We start from the raw sequence: 16,620 nt of genomic DNA, 5'->3' as shown, positions 1-16,620 counted from the left end.
AGTGAGATCCTTTTCATTCTTCTAAACTCCAGTGAATACAGGCTCAGAGCCATCAAATGCTCCTTATAGGTTAACCCTTTCATACCTGGAATCATTCTCATGAACCTCCTCTGAACCTTCTCCAATGCCAGCACATCCTTTCTTAGATAAGGGGCACAAAACTGCTCACAATACTCCATGTACAGTTGACCAGTGCCTCAGCATTACATCTTTGGTCTTAATATTATGGTCTTCTCCTTTCCTTACCACTGACTCATCCTGCAAGTTAACCTCTAGGGAATCCTGCACAAGGATTCTCAAGTCCCGTTGCACTTCCAATTTCTAAATTTGCTCTCCATTTAGAAAATTGTCTATACCTTTATTTCTTCTACCAAAGTGCATAACCATACATTTCTCTACTATATTTCACCTACCACTTCTTTGTTCATTCTCCTAATCTATTCAAGTCCTCGTGCAGAGTCCTGGTTCCTCAACACTACCTGCCCCTCCACCTATATATATGTCGTCTGCAAATTTGGCCACCAAAATCATCAATTCCATCAACCATATCATTACATAAGAAGCTGTCCCAACATCAATCACTGTTAAACACAAATGGTCACAAGTAGCCAATCTGAAGGGCCTCCTTTATTCTCACTCTTTACCTCCTGCCAATCAGCTAATCTTCTATCCATGCTAATATCTTCCCTGTAGTACCATAGGCTCACCTTGTTTAGCAGACTCACGTGCGGCACCTTGTCAAGGACAACTGAAAATCTCCTTTGTTTATCCTGCCTGTTAATTCCTCAAAGAATTCCAACAGATTTGTCCGCGCAAGTTAGAGTGGAAACTTTGCTGACTTCAGCCTATCTTATCATGCACCTCCAAGCATTCCAAAACCTCATCAGCCACTGAAGCCAGGGTAATTAGCCTATAATTTCCTATCTTTTGCCTTCTTTCCTTCTTTAAAGAGTGGAGTGACATTTGTAATTTTCCAGTCCTCAAGAACCATTCCAAGATCTAGTGATTCTTGAAAGATCACTACTAAAGCCTCCACAGCCCTTTTAGCTACCTCCTATAGAACCTGGAGTGTAGTCCATTTAGTCCAGGTGACATATCTGCCTTCAGACCTTTTAGTTTCCCAAGCACATTCTCCTTAGTAATAGTAAATACACTCATTTATGCCTCTTAACACTCCCTAATTTCTGGCATTCTGCTGGTGCATTACACAATGAAGACTGATACATAGTACATAAAGAGATTGGCCATCATTTCTTTGTCCCTTATTACTACTACTCCAGCTGCCCAATATCTACTCTCACCTCTTACTCTTTATATAGCTGGAAAAAAAAACTTCTGGTATCCTCTTATATATTACTGGCCAGCTTACCTTCAAATTTCATCTTTCTCTCCTTTTTTTAATTGTTTTCTGTTGGTTTTTAAAAGCTTCCCGATCATTTTTGCTATATTATATGCCCTCTATCCTGTCTTTGACTTCCCTTATCCTCCTTTTAGAATACTACTTCTTCTTTGGGATTAATCTATCCTGTGCCTTTGGAATTTCTCCCAGAAACTCTAGCAATTGCTTGTCTGCCATCATCTCTCCGAGTGTCCCCTTCCGATCAACTCTGACCAGGTCTTCAGTCATGCCTCAATAGTTCCCTTCACTCTACTGTAATACTGATACATGTGACTTTACCTTGTCCCTCTAAAACTGCAAGGTGAGTCAGATTATGATCATTACCTCCAAAGGGTTCATTTACCTTAAGCTCCCTAATTAAATCTGGCTATAGATTTGCACATCCAAGAAGCTTTTGGTGATTAAACGAAAACATTAAACATATCATGAGAAAACAATTACAATCACTTCTACCTATGTAAGTATGCATTCTATACATACCTGACTGCAGTCTTTTTGGGCAACTTTAGTGAAGACTGTGGATGCAAAACATAGCCAGTGTTATCTGCTATTGCAGCTACTGTCACTGTCTGAAGTTCATCACTTATCTGTTTGTCATCTGTTGCATCTGCCAATAAATAGGTTAACATACAAAATTAAACTATCATATCATGTCCTAAGAGTGCTATAAACAGTCACGATAGAGCAAAGACAAAAAAACCCACAGTGGAATGAGATATACACATACAACATTCACAATTCATCCCACAGCGGCAGTACAGTGACACAAATCTCCCACCTCCAGCATCTGATTTCAGTCCTAACCCCTTGTACTGTTCACATGGAGTCTGCATGTGCTCCCTGTAAACAATGGGTTTCCTCCCACATCCCAAATTCATTGCTGGCATTCGCCAGTATAATTTAACCTCTAGTGAACTTGAGTAGGTGGGTGATAAGAGAACTGCGAAACAGTGGGGCTGGAGGTTGAGAAGTTGATGGGGCATGATAATTGTCCGCAGCAAAGTAAATAGGACAACCAGATTAATGGAACTGTTCTTACAACAAGCAAAGATTCAGATAGGCAGAATAGTCTGCCATGTGATAAAGGCATGAGAAAATTTGCAGAGTATATTTAATAGAACATAATAAATGTATGTATATAACTTTTTCCAAGAGAGGTTTATAATACCATAAGTGGCCGAGATAGAATAGACTAACAGCACCCATATCCCTTGAGGTGGGCTTCAATAACCAAGATTTAATATAATATGCACAAAGGTTAGAGAGTACAGAGAATTTCTTTTCATCTGGTCAGGTAAGGGTCTACAATTCGATTGTGGTAGAAATAGCACTTAACCAAAATTAAAAACGAGAGGCACTGTAAAGATGGTCTACAGCATGCTTGCCTTTACTGCACTGGACATTAAGTACAGTTTGAATGTCATATGACAGCTGTACAAGACATTAACACAACCACACCTGGTGTGTGGTATGCCACATGCAGTTCTGATCACGATATTATAGAAAGAATGTGCTAAGCCGCAAAAGGGTACAGGAGAGATTCACATAGATGTTGCCAAAACTGGAGAGCTTGAGTTATAAGTAGAGACTCTTACCTAAATTTATATACCTCTTTCAGGCGTTACTCATTTTTATTCCTAAATCCTTTTTTGACTCTCTGGACTCTATTTTGTGGGAGGAAGTCTTTCTTCGTTTGAACAACTGTCAACTAAATATAGTTTACCAAAAACCCATTTTTTGGGTACTTACAAATTAGAGGTTTTCTGCGATCTCAATTATATACATTTCCTAACAGTCCTGATAAGAACGTATTAGATGAAATTCTTAATATGAAATCATTCTATAATGGTTCAATATCTAATATTTATGATATGTTGTTGGGAATGAGAAATGATTCTTTAGACAAAATTAAAAATCTTTGGGAACAAGATTTACAGACCTCAATTTCTGAAGAAACTTGGAATAAGATTTTTAAATTGGCTAATAATTCATCGTTATGTGCTCGTCATTCCCTCCTACAATTTAAAGTGGTTCATAGGGCTTATGACCAAGGATAAGTTATCTCGTTTTTATAGGGATATATCCCCCTACTGTGATAGGTGTAACAATGGAGAAGCTTCACTTATTCATATGTTTTGGACGCGCCCACGTCTTGGAAAATATTGGAAGTATTCCAAACTTTTTCTATAGTCTTTAAAAGTAAATTTTAAGCCTAATCCTTTGACTGCCCTATTTGGTATTATTGGAAGGAAAGATATCATTTTGAAGACATCTGATCTGCACATTCTGGCTTTTATCTCTCTTATGGATAGAAGGGCACTTTTGTTCAAATGGAAGGATGCTGTTCCGCCTAATTATGTTCAGTGGTTACAGGATGTTAAGGCATGCCTAAATTTAGAAAAGATTTGTCGTTCAATCTCTGAATCTAACCAAGATTTTCAAAATTTGTGGGGGCCGTTTTTAAATTATTTTCATAATCTTTGACTTCTTGTTAAAAGTACAGAAGTTGGTTAATAGTATATTTTATTACCTGATAAGTTTTTTTTCCCTTTTTTTTCTCCCAAACAGCTTCGACTTTGGTAGTAGGTGCAGATCTTCTTTTTTAATAAAATTGTTTATATTCTAATATACGAATTAATCTAATCTATATGAATACAGAGTAAGGAGTTTCTTAATGTGATTCAATATATTGTATCTGGTATTATATTTTTTCTTTTATAATATATATTCTCTTGAATGCTATATTCTTCTATAGAGAAATCAATTAAAAAAATTGGAAAAGAGGAAAGAAGTAGAGATTGGATAGGATGAAACTACTTTTCTTGGAGCAAAGGTGGCTGATGGGTGACCTGACAGATATTTATAAAATGAGGGGTAAAGATAAGGTGGTCTTTTTCCGGCGGTAAGGGAATCCGAAACTAGATTACGTAGGTTTAAAGTGAGAGGGGAAAAATTTACAGGAAATCAAGTGGCAAGTTTTTTTTTTAAATCAAGTGTGGTGGGCATACAGAACAAGGTGCCAGAGGAAATGAAAGAGATGGGTACAATTACAACGTATAAAAGAAACTTGGACAGGTTCATAGATATGAAAGTTTTTGAAGGATATAGGCCAAACACAGGAAAGCAACTTCATTAGGATGAAGAGCCTGTTTCTGCTCAGTATAAATCAATTACTCCAATGTACGAGTCTATAATCCAAGTTGAAAAGCAAATTAGCTTCAAAAGTTCTTTCCTTATAAGCGGATATAATTGAGCCATATATTCATCTTATGTCCCAAAAATCTCTAAAATTCTAATATAATCTCATACATGCTACTATCCAGATGGATAGACACCTAACAATTCAATAACTCAGATGCTTTTCTCTGCACTATATACATTTTTAACTTGCCTATTCCCACTACCTTTGCCAATCAAATTGTAAGCTACCAGAAATTGTAGTGGAATTTAATTAACATGCAATCACAGTTGTGAATAATTGTGCAAAATGAATCTGGTTTAAAATGTAATCATTCTGGTACTTGTTTCTAATCTTCTTTTAGTCTCCATTTAGCATACAGATACATACAGTTATAATGTCAAGATTTATTTCTATACATTCTCTCAATTTTGGCAATCACAATGAAATACAGTAATGCATTTAAATTTAAACAACCTCTTCAATGCTTCCAAGGTAACAGGCTTCTCAAAAATCTTACTTGATAATCAACCACCAATTACAACTGGTTATTAATTAGTTGTGACAATGTTTCATGCTAGATATTTTTGTCATTATTTTGACTATTTCAGAAAATTAAAAGGTGCCCAATGTGTAGCATCAATAAATAAGTATAATTTTATTGTGTGAAATGAATCCAGTAGCTGTCATTTTTTTTTCCATTTTTGTCATTCTCTCAATTTGTCTCATGCTATCCTACAGCTTTCTACTAGAAGGTTCACAGGTGAATAACCTCTTTCACTTTTGATAAAATGACTTACACATAAATAATTTTAAAAGCCCCAGATAATTGTGTTTACCATGTGAACTTGCAATGTCAAGAAGCTGACCCTGTGGAATTAGGACTTGTGCAACACCAGACTGATTGGATGGAATCACATGAAGCACTTGGCCGTTTTCTGACTGGCTGGTAACAATCATCTAGAAATATCAACCAACAGTACTTGTTAGAAATTAACACGTATCATGTTAATCCAAAAACAAGTTGACACTATTGCACTCTCACCTTATATCCCCACATGGAAGTAAGTCAAATAATGTTAAGAGATCTTTTATTAGTTTTACCCTAACCTTTTAAAGTCCTATTAACAAGTGAAATAATATTTGCAGTCAAGCTTATGATTCACAGTATTGAAAAACATACTGTAAAAAAAAGCATAAACAGTTGAAACTCATGACAACTTTTTCCATAATAACTGCCTCTGATCACCCATTTCTGTCCCTTTCCTGGTTGCATCCACTTACTAACCACACATTTTACAATGGATTTGTTGTCCATCTGGTTCCACTTGCTCAACAACTCTCCCTGATGGTTTCCATTATCAGCTTCCTTATCAGATCCCAGCAATGGCAGCCTTTGTGTTTCAGCTTATCACCCTCCAGCAGCTGTTTCCACCTTTACTCCCTCCACCCCTCCCCAACCCCACCCACCTGGCTCCTTCTGAGTGTTTTTACTTTGTCTAATTCCCCATATCACCTACCCATCTCCCAACTTCATCCTTCCCCCTCCCCTACCTGACGATCTGTCTGTCATCCTTCATCCCTCCTTAGTCCATACATCACCCACTAGCCTTCTCATCACTCTCCTCTTTATACCAGCTACCAAACATCCCCACTCTAATTTTATGTTCTTGATGGAAAAAGGGAAACAAACACATCATTTGAATCGCTTTTGTCTATGCTGTGTGGTTTGTTACTAACCATGCGTGCATTTGTGTCTCCCAGTGATTGGAGTTCGTACTGGATAGGATGCCCATTCTGATCCATCAGCTGAAACTGCTCAGTAGAGAGAGTTTGTGGTTGCTGAGACACTTGCACTGTAGGATTCTGTGAAGCACCCGAGTCATCGGTAATATGTACTGTGATAGGAATGACAGTGATTGGATCGTTCCTTCCAAACGTAGAATCTCCATCATCTATCCAAGCCAATTGCTTTGCAATAAAAAAAAAGACAAAACAGAGTTCAGTTTTTTTTTGTACTTAAACAGCAGCAAGATGGAAATACTTCCCAGCTATCACTGAATCACCTTTAAGAAACTTTAATATCTTTTGACTTCTCTCTGTTATCTCACCTGGAAAACTTGTCGTTCTGCCTCAGAATCTTCAGTTATGTCAGAATCAGATCCCAATAATGTACTTCCTTTCTCAATACTGATTTCATCCTGACTGACATCTTCTTCCATCTCAGAAATAACTAAAATAAAAAGTGAAATCTCCAGTGACCAATAAAAATAACAAGTAGAAATATTTAACAAAGTAGCAAACAAGAGGTAGATTGAAATTCATTTAAAAATTGTAGCATAAAGCTAAAAAGTATAAAAAGATAGGAATTAAACAGAAGCCCAGACTGTGGAAGATAGCACAAACAATAATTCAAAACACAAAGTTGAGAAGCAGAACTCCAATCACTGCGCCTATTTGATGAGATAGAAGTATTAACTGCCATCTAGTATGAGGATCAACTGATCCTAATTACAACAATATTCAGAGAAATTATCAGCCAGTTTTGAAAATCTATTTGTCAATTTTTAATGAAAAGCAGCAAAAAGATTGGACTATTTATCTGCAATGCCTCATTACGATGGAATACCTTGCTGACATTCTCCATCAAGGTTCATATATACATGATTACCTGGGAAAAATACTGTAAATTTTGATGCACTTAAAGGAAATGTTCAATTTATCAGTACAGTGTGACATCTTAGAAACTGTGACATTTTTCCTGGACCTCTGTTGCTCAATTCCCATGACATGGAATAAAGCATTTGGAAGATTGTTAAAAACGTAATGACGACAGGCTATGCAAGTGTACGAGAAAGAAGTAGCATTGAACGTCATTTGGATTAATTTGCATAATCATGAGGTAGCACACAAGAGAAAAGAACACATAATTTATTTTTGTGAACAACAAAACCAAGTGGCAGTCCTTCCTAAAATATTTCAGGACAGTTCAAGATGGTGTGAAGGGGAAATAATGAAAAATAAATAGAACATAGAACAGTACAGCCCAGTACAGGACCTTCGGTCAAAGATGTTGTGCTGACCTTTTAACCTACTCTAAAATTAATCTAACCCATAGTCCTCCATTTTACTATCACCCATGTGTCGATCTAAGAGCTTCTTAAATGCCTCTAAAGTATATGCTTCTTCCACCACCCCAGGATGTTTCATGCACCCACCAGGTGCTGTGTAAAAACACTTACCCTGACATCCCCCTTATGGTTTACCCCCACCACTTTAAAATTATGTCCCCCACCCCTGGCTAAGGCCATAGTTACCCTGGGAAAAAGCCTCTGACTAGCCACTCGATTGATGCCTCTTATGCCCCTACTATCATGTGCCATACAACTTGGCAGCTGTTCCTTGGCCGTAAGACGTGGGAGTAGAATCAGGCCATTCTGCCCATCGAGCCTGCTCCACCATCCCTCTCAACCCATTTTCCTGCCCTCTCCCTGCAACCCCCAACACCCCCACTATTCAAGAACCGCCGGAAATCTAAAACAACATCAATCTCCACCCCAAATATACCCAATAACTTGGCCCCCCACAGTTGTCTATGCCAATGAATTCCACAGATTCACCACCCTCTGGTCCTAAACTCTCCCTCTCTCTATTGGAAACATCCTCTCCATGTTCACTCCATCTGCATCTTTCAATATCCGATAGGTTTCAATGAGATCCTGCCGTCCCTCATAAGTATGGACCATCATGCCCATACCAAGCACAAAGCACCCATTTACACTAATCCTACACAAGTTCATATTTATTTTAAACCCCACCCCCATCATCGGCTCGTGGATTATACCCTACACACACACACACGTAACAATTTACAGAGGCAATTTAACCTACCAACCCTCTCGTCTCTGCAAATTGGGAGGGAATCAGAGCACCATGCAGTCACAGGGAGAATGAACAATCTCAAAAGGTTCTTTGCTCAAGCTTTCATGTTATAATTGAACACTTTTCAGTATGCATACATTTACTGAAAACCAAGAAAATGCGGATGCCGGAAATCTAAAACAACAAAATGCTGTAAATACTCAGTACATTAGGCTAAAGAGAAGCAATGTTTCAAGCTGGCGAAGAGTCTGCCAACTGATATATTAACTTGGTTTCTCTTTTCACTGATGTGGCCTAAGAATTCCAGCATTTTCTGCTTTTGTTGTATATGTTTATTCCACCAATGTGAATTTTCTTTCATTTACTTACACTAAAATCCATCCACTATTTGTTAGCCAATCCACTTAATTGTCCAAATTCCTTTCAAAATCTTGAATCTTCTCTTTATTGGTCACTGATAGGATTAACAAAATTTTATATTTAGAACATAGAACATAGAAATCTACAGCACATTACAGGCCCTTTGGCACACATGTAACCATGCCAACCATGTAACCTACTCTAGAAACTGCCTAGAATTTCCCTACCACGGAGCCTTCTATTTTCTAAGCTCCAATGTACCTATCTAAGAGTCTCTTAAAAGACCCTATTGCATCCACCTCACCATCTTCTCTAGCAGTGCATTCCACGTACCCAGCACTCTGTGTGAAAAACTTACCTCTGACATCCCCCTTGTACCTACTTTCAAGCATCTTAGAACTATGTCCCCTCGTGTAAGCCATTTCAACCCTGGGAAAAAGCCTCTGGCTATCCACACAATCAATGGCTCTCATCATCTTATACATTTATCAGGTCACCTCTCATCCTCTGTTGCTCCAAGGAGAAAAGGCCAAGTTCACTCAACCTAGTCTCATAAGGCATGCTCTCCAATCCAGGCAACATCCTTGTAAATCTCGTCTGCACTCTCTCTATAGCACCAACATTCTTCCTACAGGGTGACCAAAACTGAACACAGTACTCCAAGTGGGGTCTAACCAAGGTCTTATGTAGCTGTAACATTATCTCACGGCTCTTGAACTCAATCCCACGGTTGATGAAGGCCAACACACCATATGCCTTCTTAACCTGCGAAGAAGGTTTTGAGTGTCCTATGGACACAGACCCCAAGATCTCTCTGATCCTCCACACTGCCAAGAGTCTTATCATTAATATTATATTCTGTCTTCTACCGAACAGAACCACTTCACACTTGTCTGCGTGGAACTCCATCTGCCACCTCTCAGCCCAGTTCTGCATCCTATCAATGTTGCGCTGTAACCTCTGACAACCCTCCAGACTCTTTACAGCACTCCCAACTTTTGTATCATCAGCAAACTTACTAACTCACCCTTCCAACTTCCTTAACCAGGTCATTTATAAAAATCACAAAGAGGAGGGGTCCCAAAACAGATCCATTGGTCACCGTCCTCCATGCAGAATACAAACCCTCTACAACCACCCTTTGCCTTCTGTGGTCAAGCCAATTCTGGATCCACAAAGTAAGGTCTTCTTGGATCCCATGCCTCATTACTTTGTGAATGAGCCTCGCGTGGGAATCTTAACAAGTACCCACCTCTCACACACAAATTAAGCAGAATTCAAAACAATCAGAGCAAACATTTTCCAACTTCTATTTTCTACTACTTAGAGAATACTGAATTACACAATTTACTATTAACCCTACTATTGAATAACTTCAATATAGGGACAGTACTATATTTTACAAACAATTGTAAAATATTATTTTAAATTGTTTATCAAAAGAAACATATCACATCACAAAGATCTCTTTCAAAGATTGCATATGAAAGAGCCAGTTCTCTAATTTAATTGTACTGCAATTTACTTTCTCTATCATCTGGTAACTCTCAAGGCATTAGATTTGTCCGGTTCAAAACATACCTGTATATCCCCGACCCAAAGCTAAATGAACTGTAAAATTATCATTTTAAAATCATAGTCACAGAGAGACACAGCAGGGAAAAAAAGCCTTCAGCCAGTCACCTTGTGCTTACTATAAGCCACTTATTTACACTAACCCTACATTAACCTGTTTGTTTTACACTTTCCATATTTCATCCTCCAATACCAACACTCACCAAGATATTTGTACATTTTTGGGATGTGACAGAAAACTACAGGACCTAGAGAAAACCCACGTGGTCACAGGGAAATTGTGTAAACTGTATTTAGCAATGAATCCGGGACTCGGGCGCCATAGGGCAGCAACCCTCTTAGCACCTTGAGAATGTAAAATGAGAGATCTCACTTAGGTATATACATTTTGAGAGTGACCAAGGGTGTAAATCTTTAAAAATCATTACTTTGGATGGTTACAGATCTTCAAACACTGAGTTTATCAGACTAAGGATCACAATATTTTAGATACTAATGGAACCAAGAGATATCCTTGATTGCTATTAATTTGGTAGATTCAGCTAGGCTTTGGTACTTCTTTATCTGAGGGAAGGAAAAGGGAAAAATACAAAGAGTCTTGTCTGGAAGGGATATCCATTAACATGGCAAAACATTCAGAAGAATTTTCTACAAAAATAGGAAGGAACAGAAAGTTGTACTGCCATTGTAGTGTTAACTATAATACGTACTCCTTCATTGGCCAACATTGCCATCAGCTGGTTGAAAAACAAAAGACCTTCCAACTTTCCTTGAAAATACATAAGGAAATGCTACTTTTAAAATGAACTGATTCCATCTCTCCATTCCCTACCAATACTTCAAGTCTATTACTTTGCTGGTAACATTACTCTACCCTTGCGGAAAAAAACTGATTTGCAAGTATGTTTCAAGTACACTTTTAACTTCTATGGATTAGGAGTCCTTGTGGATGCTCTATATAATGATAATTGATGTCTGCTTTACCCTATGTAGGGAAATTTGTGGGCAAAATGATATTAACAAATGATATTAACATAACAAATGTCTCATTACAGTTTTGATACCTACCTTATTAATGTGTCCGATTTATTAGATTAAGCACTTTGGATGCCTCATTCTATTTCTTTGATGGTTATGTACAATTCCTGTCTTAATACTGACAACAAAATCCCATGTGATTGTAAAGTGACCCAGAAAAACTGGCCACTGGGTAGAGGGTAAGCTTCCTATTACTTTTAGTCATTATCCTGCAAGAGACTGGCCTCAGCATTCCTCTCAGTGTGTCACTAAGAGTGGCAATGGATACAACAATGGGAGAAATGTCAAGCACAGGTTAATTTGGATTTTTTTTTAATATATGCTACCCATTATCATGTTACAGCATTATCTACTCTACCTATATGCAGAAGATTAATATGGTGCTCCTGATCACATCCCAAGATGCATATGGAACAATACCACAGAACAGAGAACACTGGAAGCTTTTTTCAATAAACTATTTAAAACAACATCCCTTGAGATCAAAACCATAAAAACACCTTTTCAGTCTCACTGTAATTTATTGTAATGTTTCAAGACCACTCAATGATAACGAGAAAGAAAATCTTAAAAGCCTCCACAAATGAGGCCCTTTTTATAGCCTAGAAATAAAAACTGTGGTAACTACTCTGCTGAGTGGTCTGAGAGGCAGAACTGACACATAGGGAAATCACAAGCGGTATAAGAATGGGGCTAGAGTGACAGGGAATTTTAACTTCTGCAATATTGCCTTAGCGTGAAAGGGCTTATATTAGTATCTGAAAGTCAGGTTAATCTACACTTGGTATAGCAAGGATTAACCAAAGATAGTTAGTGTAGCTTTATTAAAGAGAAATCCTGTCTAACCAATGTGATTGATTTTTTCGAAGGGGTAACTAAGTGCATCAGTGGATCAAGCAGTTTATGTACACATCAATAAAGCCCACACAGAATTTAGTCCTAACGAAGGCATAGAGATGCAATACAGAAACAGGAACTTTGGTCCAAGTCGACCCTAACCATCAACCACCAATTACGATAATCTTTCATCTATCCCATTTTTGCTATTCTCCCATCAGATTCTTCTCATTTGAACACTAGTGGCAATGTATAATGTCTAACCTACTAGCCAGTATTTATTTGTAGTATGGGAAGAAATTGAAACTTTCAGAGGCAGTCCATGTGGTCACAGGGAGGACATACAAACTCCAACTCAGGCAGAATCAGGAATGAACCCAGGCCTCTGTGCCATTGCTGCCTCTATATTTTGGGAGCACTAACAAGTTAAGGGCATAAACAATGAATGATAGAGCCCTGAAGAGTATCAAGAAAAAGATGATTTATAAATCCAAGAATCCCTAAAGGTGTAAAGCATAATCCCTAAAGCATAAATGGAAATTATAGTTTATAGATCACCATGCTTAAGATTTCATTCATAAATATTGTTACTAAAAAAATGTCAGACTAATTTGCTGTAAAGTTGTATAACACAAAAACAGGTCCTTCAGCCCATCTAGCCTATGCCAACCAAGATTCCTATCTGAGCTAGTCTCGTTTTTTCTTGCTTGGCCCATATTGCTTTAAACCTTTCCTACCCATGCACCTGTCCAAGTACTTTTTAAGTGTTGTTAATGTTCTTATGTCAACCACTTTCTTCAGCAGCTCATTTCATATACTTGGTGAAAAAGTTGCTTCATACTCATAAATTCTAATAAATCACTATTTTGCATGACTTCATTTACCCTAGGCCCATAATTTTATTTAGAAAAGATCCTCCCTCATTACCTGATGCTCCAGTGAAAAAAAGTTCCAACCTGCTCAACACATTTCCATAAACCTTGACTCCTAGCAATGTTCTTGTAAATCTCCTTTGTGTTCTTTCCAACTTAATGGCAGCTTTCATATGGTGACCAAAACTGTACACAATATTCTAAATACAGCCTTGTACAATGGCAACATAACATCCCAACTTCTACACTCAGCGCCCTGACTAATGAAGACCATCTTGCCAAAACCCCTTTTCACCACCCTTTCCGCTTGTAAAACCATTTTCAGGAAACCATGCACTTTTTCTCCAAGGTCACCCTGCTCTATGAAACTCCCCAGGAACTTGCTGTTCACAGTGAAAGCCCTACCCTCATCCATCTTCCCAAAATGCATCACCTTGCACTTATCAGGAATTGCCATTCCTTGGCCTATTTACCCAGCTGACCAAGATTCCTCTGCAAACTCTAATCACCATATTCACTGCCAATTACACCATCTCTTTTAATGTCATCTACAAACTTACAAACCAGTTCTAAAGAATTAACACACTAGCATTCATCTCCCATACTTCTGGCTTTACAATTTTATCATGGCAACAGAATATTTATAGGTTTGTTAATTCCCTCTGCCACCTAAATGTCTTCAATAGAACTTCCTCCAACACTTGCAACTTAAAACAGAAATAATTCACTGAGGTGTGCACAAACAGGAATGTTCATAATACCTCGGTAAAATTGTTGGGGGGGGGGTTGTTAAGAAGAAGTTTAGTACATTTGTAACCATTTATACGTAAGCATTTTTATTAAACTTTGAAACCAAGTAGACACACTCTCATTGAGTATTTCAGGGAGATTTTCAATGACAAATGTGATAACACAGTGATTGTTTTGGATAATGAGACAAAGTACTGAAAATTGGAGTACAATTCACATCTCAGTCCCATATATTCTGTAGGAAAGGGGATAGAAGTTAAATTTTACTTTAAAGTTATTATCACTTCAATGCACATACCAGGTAATATGCCAGATTTTCAGGTGTAAAGTGCCATCTATTAGCAGTGAGGAAAACATTTAAATTTCATGCCTGTCAAAACATGTCATTGCACATGTTCAAAGCATTTAGCACAGACTCTTTAATCAAATGTGGCTCCCTTGCATTAGGCTTGGCTTTAATCAGATATCAGAATTTTATGTTGAACCAAATAAAAAAGTTTTAAGATAATAAGCAATATTAATTAAAATATTACAACAGTTGGATGTACAGCTTAGTTTTGACCTTATATAAACATTTAAGAGACTCTTAGGTAGGCACGTGGATAAAAGAATCCACCTCTGTTTGAGATTTCCTGCATACTGGCACCAAATTGCAGTAACACTACTGCACAGAAAGACTATGAAATCACTTTGTATCACTTTTCATATTTATTTATAATCACTGAGGCACAAATGGAAAAAGAATCATGGACATAATCAGAACTGAAGACAACCTGCCATATACTTTGAAGCACCTTTAATACATATCTCTGCAAATTTAGTAAAAATATTCACAAGATTTTTAAGCAGTACTACATAATACATAAATTATACAGAAATGCCACATTAAGACAAATTTGAAATATGATCTTTCAAAACAGATAGTAAAAGGAGTTTAAAAATCAAGAGAAGTAGGAAGTCCTGCCATTGGAAATAAAGTTGGAAATAATAATTTTAATTTTCAGCCCCAGTTCTCCATACACCTGCAGACCCAGTTTTAACATTTGAAATCAAAAGGGGCTCACATTTTTATGAAAACAGCTAACCAAATACTTTAGTTTGCAAGATCAAAGAGAAACAGAAAGGAGTCATTGCAAAAAAATTCAGGTTCCTAAGTTTACAATTTCCTATTATTTTAAAGAAAGATCTAACCATAAATAAGCCAATGTCTCTCACTGCACCAAAGGGCACAAATATTTTAACATCCCCAATTTAAGTAGGCAAGTTGGGTTCCAAATTCTATCCCCCCAAAAAGATTCCTTCCAACTGAACTTTCTTTTCCCGTTGTCACCCTGGATCCAACTAACTCTCAATAACATTCCATAAATTTGAATTGTTCAACAGTAGCCTTACAAGAACATAGAAAAGAGGATAAGCAACATTCTTGATTCATATTGATTTAAATATATTAAATTATAAATGGAAAAGTTAAAAATGTCAAGTTCATAATCCATAACCATACATTCACTCTGCCTCTTCTCCTATTAAGTACATCATTCACAATGTTTCAACAGCAATTTCAACTGGAAAATGGGAGTGAGGGAGCTACAGTTTGCACTGAGATTGTGACGAAGGGTCTCGTTACAGGACTTTCCAGATACTGCCGGACCTACTGCGCATTTCCAACATTTTATGTTTTATTATATATCCAATTTCAGGCGTCCAGCGGCTGTAGTTCTGATTTTTATTTTGCAACGACTTACAAGTAAATATTGTATTAGAAATGGTGTTAACACGTTGCTTTTCTTGAAAAAATAAAGTAACCTACAGTTGACAACCTTCTGCGCAGTGGAAGGTGCCGGGGCCCTTATTCCAGCAGCGATGTCCAGCTCTGCCGCCACCACTGCCCCCACCTCGGGCAGTTAGGCTGGGCCCCCCACCACCAACTTCCTACAGCCCGCAGCCTTCTCGCCATTTTGTTGCCCCACAGCTTGGCCCAGAAAACGCCCGCAACAGCCAGCGTTGGACCCTAGCTCATTCCTCTCCTTTCCACCCCTCGCCCTTCCTCCCACCCTCCCTGCCGGGCGCGGCAGCGGCTCTGAGGGCCTGAGAGCGCAGGCAGGCAGACGGCGAGCAAAACACCGGAACGAGTCTACTCAACCTCGTCTTCGCTTCACAACACATCCGCCATGGAGAGCCGGGGCTGTGCGTAGCACGGCTGCGCCGCTCGCCCCCATCCCCCCCACCCCGCGCGCCACGCCAGTGCGCTTGCGCCACGGCCCGAGCCCCGCGGTGTGCCGAGCTCTCGCGTCTACCGCGGTTTCGCGGCGGAGGCAGTAATTTCTCCCGGCCCCTCGTTACTATGTTGAATAAACCAGCCTGTACTTCAGTTTGAGTGGCGTGGGAGATAAATGGATCTGAGGTAAAGTAGGCTGGGCCGGAGCAGCCTCGGCAAGAGGTGATGGTGCCGGCTCTCCAGTCCCCAGGACGCTATTTGTTTTGCAATGCTTATGGAGTCTAGCAGCGTCCGTGAAGGCAGAGGGGTGGTGGATTTTACGGGTCGAGATCCTCTGTCCGGCTGCTCCGCCACCCGCTCAATTCCTCCCAGCAGTTTTTCTTCGCTCCCGATTGCAGGCGTCTGCGGTCTAGGGTCTTTGTGAGCGATATATATATATATATGAGCACAATGGCCTGTCTGACTGTAGTTTGTATGGGTGAAAGGATATTTCTTATTGATAAATGGGAGCAAA

General features: G+C 38.7%; 1 protein-coding gene across 4 annotated transcripts in view; it reads right to left on the bottom strand.

Moving 5' to 3' along the window:
* Positions 1–16,089, bottom strand: part of LOC134348441 (calcium-responsive transcription factor-like) — a 53,485-nt gene extending 37,396 nt beyond the window's left edge. Inside the window, exons 1-6 of one of the 4 annotated variants that reach the window (XM_063051821.1) lie at positions 16,032–16,089; positions 8,829–8,913; positions 6,689–6,810; positions 6,318–6,548; positions 5,417–5,537; positions 1,880–2,006 (exon numbers count right to left, since the gene is read on the bottom strand). In XM_063051821.1, coding sequence (XP_062907891.1) covers positions 1,880–2,006; positions 5,417–5,537; positions 6,318–6,548; positions 6,689–6,799 — 590 coding nt within the window. In that variant the 5' untranslated portion in view covers positions 6,800–6,810; positions 8,829–8,913; positions 16,032–16,089. Of the gene's footprint in view, positions 1–1,879; positions 2,007–5,416; positions 5,538–6,317; positions 6,549–6,688; positions 6,811–8,828; positions 8,914–15,698; positions 15,898–16,031 lie in introns of those variants that run through there. The other 3 variants (XM_063051823.1, XM_063051824.1, XM_063051825.1) reach the window with 3 other exon arrangements.
* Positions 16,090–16,620: the final 531 nt, after the last annotated feature.

The sequence above is a fragment of the Mobula hypostoma genome, chromosome 6 (assembly GCF_963921235.1).
Source record: "Mobula hypostoma chromosome 6, sMobHyp1.1, whole genome shotgun sequence".
NCBI lineage: Eukaryota > Metazoa > Chordata > Chondrichthyes > Myliobatiformes > Myliobatidae > Mobula > Mobula hypostoma.
Note: the sequence above shows the minus strand (reverse complement) of the source record. Positions and strands in the feature narration are given on the sequence as shown.